This window comes from Garra rufa, chromosome 3 (genome assembly GCF_049309525.1).
Source record: "Garra rufa chromosome 3, GarRuf1.0, whole genome shotgun sequence".
In the NCBI taxonomy this organism is placed as follows: Eukaryota; Metazoa; Chordata; class Actinopteri; order Cypriniformes; family Cyprinidae; genus Garra; species Garra rufa.
Genome location: NC_133363.1, coordinates 32,322,721 through 32,334,265, shown reverse-complemented (window position 1 = coordinate 32,334,265; position 11,545 = coordinate 32,322,721). Strand labels below are relative to the sequence as shown.

The 11,545-nt window shown below is 36.5% G+C and overlaps 1 protein-coding gene across 1 annotated transcript; it reads right to left on the bottom strand.

Moving 5' to 3' along the window:
• Window positions 1–261: 261 nt before the first annotated feature.
• Window positions 262–5,493, bottom strand: apip (APAF1 interacting protein). Its single transcript, XM_073836964.1, has 7 exons — window positions 5,321–5,493; window positions 5,057–5,157; window positions 3,487–3,535; window positions 3,257–3,374; window positions 3,013–3,148; window positions 2,735–2,902; window positions 262–1,031 (listed from the first exon to the last, which is right to left on the bottom strand). The coding sequence occupies exons 1-7, from the start codon at window positions 5,372–5,374 to the stop codon at window positions 932–934; spliced, it is 726 nt and encodes a 241-aa protein (XP_073693065.1). The 5' UTR covers window positions 5,375–5,493; the 3' UTR covers window positions 262–931.
• Between the last annotated feature and the right edge of the window lie 6,052 nt (window positions 5,494–11,545).

Below are 11,545 nucleotides of genomic sequence, written 5' to 3'. Positions count from 1 at the left end.
TTATGTGGTCCAGGGTCACAAACTATACTTTAATATACTTTAAGCATATTAAAGGATAAATTCAATTCAGTGACAGTAAGGATACTTATAATGTTGAAAACAAATTACTTTGAACTTCCTAAAGAAACTTAGCATAACTGTTTTCAACATGAATGATAAGAAATGTTTCTTGAGCAATAGATCAGGATAAATAGATCAGGATATTAAAATAGTTTCTGAAGGACTATGTGACATTGGAGACTGGAGTAATGGCTGCTGGAAAGTACATTTATTACATTTTAAAATATATTACAAAAAACAGCTATTTTAAATTATAGTAATATTTCACAATATTACTGTTTTCCTGTATTTTTAATCAAATAAATGCAGCCTTAGAGCAATTCTGTCAAAAAATGTACAAATCTTAACAACCCCACACTTTGAAGGTACTGTATATAATAATGAAAGATAAAAACAGTATTTATAATTCTTTAACTGGATATAGCTTAGAAATGCTGAATTATTATTGTAGTTTTTTCTTTCAATATACAGTTATAACTGTGTTTTTATAAACACTTTAAGCTTATCAGCACATTTATTTTAAAGCTACTTCATTTTAATAAAAGCAGCTGCCGAACTAGTCAACAAATGCTAATCATGACATTATGATGCCATTGTTGCTAAGCATCAAAACATCCACACGAAAAGAAGAATGGCATTAATTAGTTTCAGAATGTTGTAGACTGCCATTCTAATCAGCATTCTTACATTTCATTCCGTCTGCAGGTAATTGACATTTAACTTTGTAAAAACATTGAAAAGAATACTGTTGTGAACATCAAAACATTTAATTGCAAATACTGAACTGTACATTTTCAAAAACAAAGCGCAATAAGCATGTATTATTTTAAAAATAGTAGTATCATTTAATAATTTTACAGACTGAAATGTATCAAACAATGCCTTTTTCTTCAGTGGGAAGAGCAGAAGGGTCCAGGCCGCTTTGTTTCATCTGCACAGCTATGTCAAATAAGTAGTCATAACATTCACACCTGAAACATAATACAGATTTAAAAGATGATTAAATAATGTATACATTAACAAAATACAGCCATGAGGTGTAAACTTCATTCAACCCAGGCTCATGAAAAAACATGCCTCTATATAAATTTCTGCAACACCGTGATTACATACCTTACTGCATGTTTCACAGTAGTTTCAAAGTGCAATGTCCACAGAGTGGCACTAAACACACAATCAATACGTGACCCTGACACATTTGTTACGTTGGTACTGGCGTTTTTATCACGCTGCTTGAGGTACGTATTGCGGTTGTTTAAAATTCAAATATCTGAGAGTGTCGCTAAAGTTTAATCACGTTGGAAATATCCTCTACACCAAACCCAACCCTAAACCTACCCGATAATGCTAACAAATGCAAAAGCGATATTAAAACACATTTGCTGATGCAGCTGTGCAATTTAACTTCCTTATGCGGATTTGAGCTGTTTTGTCGACCGTAGTTTCATGGGGTTTGTACTAGAGCTTTTCATTTAGCTACCAAACAAACCTACTGAATTAGAAAAGTCATGCATATAAAGCTGTATGTGTCGACAACGTGTAAAAGTATCACTTTTCAAATTGCGCAGAATGTTAGAATTGTTTTGTAGTCATTGCATAATATTGGAACATTTGGCTTAATTAATCAAAACTCTGTACCTGTAAATCATACTTTGTGTGAAAAGGAATAAAAGTTGTTGGAGTTTTGCTGCCTATCGTGTTCATTTCAACTGGAAACTGCAGTGATTGCAGGGGTGCAAACTCAGGGGTGAAAAAGGTGACAAACTAAACCAACCCAAAATATTTAAAAAGAAAATTGCCTTTAAAGGAGTAGTTCACTTTCAGAACAAAAATGTTCAGATAATGTACTCACCCCCTTGTCATCAAAGATGTTCATGTTTTTTGAGGAAAACATTTCAGGATTTCTCTCAATATAATGGACTTCTTTGGTGCCCCAGAGTTTGAACTTACAAAATGCAATTTAAATGCAGCTTCAAAGGGCTCTAAATGATCCCAGCCGAGAAAGAAGTGTCTTATCTAGCGGAACGATTGGTTATTTTCTAAAAAACATTTACAATTTATATACTTTTTAATCTCTAAACAGAGTACACACAGAGCTAGACAAGATGAGCCTTTAAGGTTAAAAAGTATATAAATTGTATTTTTTTTTTTTTTTTTAGAAAATAACCGATCGTTTTGATAGATAAGACCCTTCTTTCCTCGGCTGTGATCGTTTAGAGCCCTTTGAAGCTGCATTTCGGAAGTTCAAACTCGGGGGCACCATAGAAGTCCATTATATGGAGAGAAATGCTGAAATGTTTTCCTCAAAAAACATAATTTCCTTACGACTGAAGGAAGAAAGACATGAACATCTTGGATGACAAGGGGGTGAGTACATTATCTGTACATTTTTGTTCTGAAAGTGAACTACTCCTTTAAAGTTGACCAAATGAAGTTCTTAATAATGTATATTACTAATCAAAAATTGAGTTTATTTACAGTAATTCAGATATATTTACATTAGAAAATTTACAAAATATGAATATGATTTTCGAATGACCTATTTCCAGGTGAAAATGGTGAATTTCACCGAAAAGTGACAAGTTTGCACCCCTGACGTTCAGTTTTACAGAAATGTATATAGAGCCACGTATTTCCAATGAGCCTATCTTTGATTTCATTTCCTACAGCTCACATTGTTTTTGCTTTCTCCCAGGTCTCTCCCCAGACGTAGACCCCATGTCTGCGGACGAGAACAGCGCAGGAGTCGGGGTACATCTCCATGGCTCGAGCCATGCGCTCTTTCAAGTCTTTTTCCTCTGGTGTGTTCTCAATAATTGGAACAACTAGAGTGTCATCATACCTGAGTCAAAACACATGCAAAGAGTAAAGTAAACGCATTATCATTAGAACTGTTCTGTTTTTGGATGAAATACTATGACATAAGTTAAGCATTTTAACACCAAGTACAACCTGTAGTTTGTACCAGAGTTTCCTTTTCGAATCCCCTTGATCATCTCTTGATGCGTGATGCGGAATTCCTTGCCAGGAAACAAGAGAGTTGCCATGACAGCAGACTTCGAGTGTGTATGGATAACTGCCTGAGCTCCTGTAAAAAAGAAAAAGAAAAGAAAGAACAACCATTGTAAATACAGTAGAGAACAGAAGCAACCCACTGTGTGTGGACAGGTACCTCTCATTGTGTATGGACAGGTACCTCTCATTGTGTAGGCGTTCATGAAGAGGGGCGTGCATTGGCTTTTCTTCAGCTTCTTCTGTGGAGGTGGACAACTGATGTCCTTCTCATCAATGTCACACACAAACATGTCCTCTGGCTATAAACAGGAGTGGAATGATAGTTTGATGGTGTTATTTCATTACACGCAGCAATAAGCTAGTGCTGTGTGGTGCATATGACAATAAAATAAATAAATAAATAAAACTTACTTGTATTCTCTCCTTCTGAACACCTGAGGGAGCTATATAAATGTGCTCACTGGAAGAAGAAATAATTCTACATGACATTACATTTTATACATTTGCAAGGACATGGTACATGGATGTTTTAAATTAAATCAAATAAAAAAAAAATATGGGAATTAAAGTGGAAATTCACCTAGAAATCTATCATCATTTACTCTTCTTCATGTTGTTCCAAACCTGTATGACTTATTCATCTCTAATACACAAATTAAAATATTTTTATTGAAACCTAAGAGGTTTCTGTCCCTCTATTGAAAATCCAGGTAGCCAAAAAGGTTATAAATGCATCTTATAAAGAATTCATATGAATCAAGTGGTTTAATCCAAAACTTGTGAAGAAGTACACTACCAGTCAAACACTATTGAACTGTAAGATTTTTTTATGTTTTTTAAGTCTCTACGGCTCACCAAGCCTGCATTTATTTGCAAAAATAGAACGATTTTGAAATATTTTTTTACGATTTAAAATAACTGTTGTCTATTGAATATATTTTAACATTTTCATCATTTATTCCTGTGATTTCAAAGCTGATTTTTAGCATCATTATTCCAGTAACATGATCCTTCAGAAATCATTCTAATATTCTGATTTGCTACTCGAAAAACATTGTTGAAAACAGCTGAGTAGATTTTTTTCAGGTTTCCTTGATGAATAGAAAGTTCAGAAGAACAGCATTTATCTGAAATAGAAATCTTATGTAACATTATAAATGTTATAAAAAGTCTTTATCATCACTTCTGATCAATTTAAAGCATCCTTTATATACTGACTCCAAGCTGTTGAATGGTATAGTGTAAAATGTTACAAAAGCTTTTTATTTCAGATAAATGCTGGTCTTTTGATCTTTCTATTAATCAAAGAATCCTGAAAAAAAATTACTCAACTGTTTATTGATAATATTAATAATATCATCACAGGAATAAATTACATTTAAAAAATATTTAAATAGAAAAGTTATTTTAAATAGTAAAAATATTTTAAAATTGTACTGTTTTTGCTATACTTTGAATCAAATGTGACAAGTTTACAATCGCTTTATACGATGAACAGATTTAATTTAGGCTTTTATTTGAATCTAAGCAATGGTCAATCCACATACATATAGTATGTATAGTACACAAAAAAGCTTGGGCATGTGTCATTTTTTTTGAACATTTTAAGATTTGGTTACTTGAGCTTTTATTTGAATCAGAAACCTTTTAATGTGTGTTTTGAGAAAGAAAGTCTAACAGGTTTTTTTTTTTTTTTTTTTACAAAATGAGGGTAAGTAATTAAAACAGATTTGTTTTTAATTTATTTTAAGTTTCTGTCACAACCATCCATTTATACATGTTATTATAAAATACTAACAATAAAAAAGAAAAACATTAAAATGTTGAAATTCAAGAAAAGATCAAATATAAGTTGTTTGGCATAATCTTTTATGATTCATTGCTCTAACCATTATGCAGGAAACAAAAATCTATGTATGAAGTGAATATTGCAGAACAAGGTAGATTTTATTGATGGTGCAAACAAAGCGCCTTGACTAACCCATGCCGCAGGCTTATTCCTCCCCCGGTTCCTGTCACCCAGCCCAACTGATAGAAGAGTCTGCAGAGCTCTGGGATCAGCACACGAGGATGTTCCTTATCCTTAAACAACAATATAAGATATGTTACTGAGTGATTACCCACATAACACACACTCCTGATCAGATTTGTAATGCTGCTGTCTCGATTCTGAGAAACAAACAATATCGAGTATTTTAGAGACTCCACAACACCAGGCACTGGGACGTTACATTTATAGTTTTACCCCAGTTTCCTTTCCGTTGCACTCCGTGTGTACAGTGCTCACGATCGACGACATTGTTAACACGCTGAAAAAAGACGGTAAAACAATGCTGAAAAAGGCTCAAGCTTTTATAATTAACATTCCAGTTAGTTTCGAGGCACAAAACAACTCAAACCAACACGTGATCAAACAGCAAGCGCTGCAGCGGAAGACGGAAGTGCAGATCTGTAAAAGATAAAAGACCCCCAACAAAAAGAAGGTAGGTACATGTCAAAAATGTAAAAACACACACAAACGCTTGCTTTTTTTTAACAGTCTATGGTTTGCTTAGTTCGCTAAATATGAACATAGACTTTTGTTGTTGTTTTTTATATACAGCTATACAAACTGTTAACTGTTAAAATATGGTCAAACAGGTACACACATATGGTTAAACATAATTAATAGCAACATAACAGGTGTTTGTCCCAAATGTAACAGTGCAAAAGATACAGTTCAGGTCAAAAGTTTACATACACCTTGCAGAATCTGCAAAATGTTAATTATTTTAACAGAATTAAGAGGGATCATACCAAATGCATGTTATTTTGTTATTTAGCACTGACCTGAATAAGATATTTTACATAAACAATCTTTACATATAGTCCACAAAAAATAGTTACATTTATAAAAATGACCCTGTTCAAAAGTTTACATACACTTGATTCTTAATACTGTGTTGCTACCTAAATGATCCACATTTTTTTTTTTTTTTTTAGTTGTTTTAGTTGTTTAGTTGTTCATGAGTCCCTTGTTTGTCCTGAACAGTTAAACTGCCCATTGTGCTTCAGAAAAATCCTTCAGATTTTTTTTTTTTCTGCATTTTGTGTATGAACTCTTTCCAACAATGACCATATGATTTTGAGATCCATCTTTTCACTCTGAGGACAACTGAGAGACTCATATGCAACTATTACAGAGGGTTCAAAAGCTTACTGATGCTCCAGAAGGAAAACCGATGCATTAAGAGCCGGGAGTGTAAACTTTTGAACGGAATGAGGATGTGTACATTTTTCTTATTTTGCCTAAGTATCTTTTTTTTTTTTTTTTGTACTGCCCTTCAAAATCTACGGAGGATACTTACATGTATTACATTACATACTTACATTAAATTTAAAGTTTTCTCTCCCTGGCTTTTAATGCATTGTTCTTTCTTTCTTTCTTTCTTTCTTTCTTTCTTTCTTTCTTTCTTTCTTTCTTTCTTTCTTTCTTTCTTTCTTTCTTTCTTTCTATCTTTCTGTTGGTATGCACAATTTTATTGTACAAAACAGGGTATAAACAGGGCTTATACAATAAAAAAGTGTGATTTATGTCCTCACAAGAGTTTCAGTTTATGCTGTCCTTGTAGGGATTACCAAAATTGTTTTATTGGACAAGCACTATCTAGTATTCCAGTGTCACAGTGTGAAAGTGAGTACATGTGCGTCACATGTCACACAATGATACACGTGCCACAATTGCGCTTTCCGGTTTTCCGAAAAATAATCTTGTGTATCTAGCCTAATGCATTGTTTTGGTGCAGCTGTGTTCAGAGTAGCATTAAAAATGTGTGTTGTTAAGGTTGAAACAAAATTACAATGTAATACAGTTCACTACTGTACACTTAGACATAAATTATCTAACACGGATGCTATAATTGATGGATGGCACTTTCTGGTATACAGCAGAGCTGTAATTTCTGTGTAACATTACGTAAGATTTCAATGAAACGGGTTGTTGGATAATTATTATTATATATGAATTGTTTACATGATCGTTTTGTTAGGAAATCCATTTAGTGAACTTTATGTGCATTAAGAAATATAATAGAGAAATTAGTGTGTTTTTGTAAAAACATGACTGCACTATATCCGGAGGACTTGTAGTTCACAGCCTTAACACTGAGCCCAAGAATGGGATTTTTTAAATCCTATTCTGCACAATTTTGATATTGGCCACTTGCAGAATCATGCAGCTCATGGTCTTTCATTAACTAATAATGTAATGATAACTCCAGAAAAACAAATATCCTTTTTTCATCCTGGAACGATAAAAAAATTCTATTCCCCCTTTCTCAATATGTTCAAACGTCATAGATTGAATTGACCTCCAGTGACTGAAACTCATGCTGCTTTGGATAAACGTCATAGGTAGAATGCTAAGGAAATTGCCAAGTTATGCAATAGTTTATTATTTAAGTTCCACAAGATCCAACATGAGAAAAAAAGTTATAACCTCCTACAAGCCACCTTCACTTTCTTCTCTTGCTTGAATCAGGAAGTGAACGTGTATCAGCAGACATGAGGGCGAGGCAATTTTTCACACACCTGAGTCAGCCACACCACAGCATGATCATACTGACTCACCATAATATTTGAAGCCACCCTCCTCACTACAAACTAGTCTATTTACTCCTAATACTTACCTTTTTCATTTTAGAAGATAAAGACAATATATTTATTCAAATGTATACATACATTCTGCTTTATATTAGCTGTCTTTAGTATGTAGCCTCTTTACATTTTTTTAATAAAATGTACTTACTCTATTCATGTATTACAAAACACTTTTGCTGCTATTGAGATGCAGTACAGGTAAGGTTAGGGAAAGGTTTCATGGTATAGTTAGGTTTAAAGTTGGGATAAGGGATGCATGAAATTACATGCAGGCATATTTATGGTACATTTCACATCAGGAAGAAAATTAAAAAACAATATGCTTTCTCAATAGACAACATAGTTGACAATTTTACCATTTTGACTCACTTCAATGGCAGACCATGTCTGGCCAACCAAATATTATTTTTTTGAGAAAGGACTCAAACTGTAATGTTTATTTGAATTAAAATCAGAAAAAAAATCATAATACCATAATAATATACACAAAAGTTGAGGGGATATTAATATACTCTCCTTGACAATAGATGTAACATGTTAGATACACAAGCACAAGGATTATTTAAACACTGAACAAGCACTAGGAAATAACTTCTAGAAATAACACACTTAACACAACCAATACTTGAGGAAAATTCAGGGCTTAAATATGTGAGGAGAAACGGAACAGGTGTGGAGAATAATTAACAACCATTAAACTAACTAGAGAACCCAGGCAAGGCAGGAACAGAACAGTAAACCAAACTAAACCAAAACAAAACATAACCAGATATACATGTGACAAAACTCCCCCCGCCCAGAAGGCGCGTCCTTGTGCTGTAGAACAGTCCAACACAGATGGGAGGGTGGTGGTTCTGGAGGAGGATGCAGAACAGGCAGAGGGCAGGAAACCAAGGGAGATGATGGGTTGAAAGACCAGAGTGGAGGTAGCAGTGGAAAGAGCCAGGAGCAGGAGCCAGGGTGACACCACAGGCCTGAAGGGCCACGATGGAGCTGACGGCTCATGTTAACAAGGTGGAGACAAGAGTCCGAAAGACTGCAGTGGAGCCGGAGTGACAGAGGACAAAGGCAGAGCCAGAGGGAATCAGGAGTCCAACGGAGCAAGAGGAACAGAGAGACGGCAAAACTAACGGAGTGAAATCCTGTACCAGAGGCAGGTCAACGACTGACCAAGGCACAGCCAGAGGGATAAGGGAGCCTGGCAGAGCCAGTGGGATGACAGGCCACTCCAGGACCTCAATGTGCTTCTTCTTGAGCCTGTGTGTTTTGTGTCATTGTCATGCTGGAATACCAATCCACGACTCATTTTCAATGCCCTGGCTGAGGAAAGGAGGTTCTTACCCAAGATTTGACGATACATGGCCCCGTCCATTGTCCCTTTGATGCGGTGAAGTTGTCCTGTCCCCTTAGCAGAAAAACACCCCCAAAGCATAATGTTTCCACCTCCATGTTTGACAGTGGGGATGGTGTTCTTGTGGTCATAGCCAGCATTCCTCCTCCTCTAAACACGGCGAGTTGAGCTGATGCTAAAGAGCTTGATTTTGGTCTCATCTGACCACAACACTTTTTTGTGCTTTCTTGAACAGGGGAATCTTGCAGGCGCTGCAGGATTTTAGTTCTTCACTGCGTAGTGTGTTACAAATTGTTTTCTTTTCTATAGTCCCAGCTGCCTTGAGATCATTCACAAGATCCTCCCATGTAGTTCTGGGCCGATTCCTCACCATTACCATGATCATTGAAACTCCACAAGGTGAGATCTTGCACAAAGCCCCAGACCGAGGGAGATCGACAGTTAGTTTGCAAATAATCGCACCAACTGTTGTCACCTTCTCACCAAGCTGCTTGGCGATGGTCTTGTAGCCCATTCTAGCCTTGTGTAGGTCTACAAATCTTGTCCCTGACATCCTTGGACAGCTCTTTGGTCTTAAGAGAGTGCCCCTAATCTCACCTTGTTACCTGTATAAAAGACACCTGGGAGCCAGAAATCTTGCTGACTGATAGGGGTTAAAATACTTTTCACTCATTTCACTCATTAAAATATAAATCAATTTAGAACTTTTTTGAAATGCGTTTTTCTGGATGCGTTGTTGTTATTTTGTCTCTCACTGTTAAAATAAACCTACGATTAAAATTATAGACTGATAATTTTTTTTGTCAGTGGGCAAACGTACAAAATCAGCAGGGGATCAAATAATTATTTTTCCCACTGTAGCAACACGATGTCCGCCATTGTTGATGTTAGGCTTGTTTAGGATGTGTCGGTCATGGTGTGGTGATGTATCATAAGCAAGTCTGGTGAGTTTGTGTTTGGTGCTGCCATGCTAGCATTGCTAGGAAAGATGAGACATATTCAGTGATGTAAGGCTTGGCTCTGTGGTGGCTCTCTAGCCTGTGGTAAGGCAAACCAGTTCTTAAAAGGCTTGCCAGTCGAACCAACTCTGAACCAGCAATAGCACTGGCTCTGAATTAGCACCCAGTTCATGCTGGTGGAAAAGGGGTATCAGAGCACTCGGATGGAGCTGACAGAGAATGAACTGAGGGACTGAAAGGAACCAGAGGATGCAAGGCTAAGATACACGCAGTGTCTGGAAGAGGAGGCAGGAAAGGGGGGCTTACACAGGAGATTCTGAGCAGGGGGAACCAGCCGGGATGCAGGAGATTCAGGATACACTGGAGTTTGAGGAGATGTAGTAGATAATAAGTTGGGCGGAACCAGCGGGTACACAGGAGATGCTGGAGATTTAGGAGACACAGGACTAAGCTGTTCGGAACCAGAGGAGATGAGAGAAATGAGGGATCAAAATCTTTCAGTATATTAAATAATAGTTCAGAGGCTAGAATCAACTCACTGTCAGGAGTGTGGGGAGGGCTTCCCTCCATGCCCTTGTACTCCACCAGTACTCCCTCGGGGATAGGCGAAGTTATAGGCTTGCGCACTTGCTCAGGCTCTCCGCTAAGCTCTGGCGCGATGATTGGTTTAAATAACAGCTTCGTGAGGTGCAGGGAAGCCAGCTGGGTGGGCTCTGGATTTGGAGTGGGGCTGGTCAAATCCTTCTCCGCAAGGCTGATGGTGAACGCTGAATTGTTCACCAGCACCCACTCCACGAATGCGGGGAAAATTCTCCTGGCGATCGTTCCCTGTGAGGCATGGTCCAGATTGTATGTTTGGCATGCCAAATCCATAACGCTTGAGGTAGAGGAGTTGGACAACGGGTAGGTCCATGGTTGAAGAAGGGAAAAGAGGTGTTTTGTTATGTGTTAGATACATAAGCCTGAGGATATATTAAAAACACTGAGCACTGAGGAAACACTAGGAGATAACTTCTGGAAACAACCAGCTTAACACAACCAATGCCGTACAATAAACAAAGGAAATCTCAGGGCCTAAATATGTAAGGAGAAACAGAACATGTGGGGACTGTACAGCCATAGAAAGTAAATAGAGAACTCAGGCTGGCACAACAGGAACAGAACCAGAGGTCTACTAATATTGGATTTTACCGATACCGATAGCTAGGTTGGCCCACACTGGCCGATACCGATTAATCAACCGATAGCTTTTAAAATAGCTACTGAATGGAAAATAAATAGTGTTGTACTATTTAAATAAAAAGTAGCCTACTAAACCATATTTTGTAAATGAATAAAAATATTAATATTAATTATATATTGATCATTACAGTTAGTTCACAGTTCATTATTGTTAACAAAAGCAATTTTTTTTAAAGAAATTAACACTCCAACAAGGAACAATACTTCTATTCTACAGATTTATCAATCTTAATGTTACAAATGGACCTATATTGTAAAGTGTTACATCAACAGTCAAGCT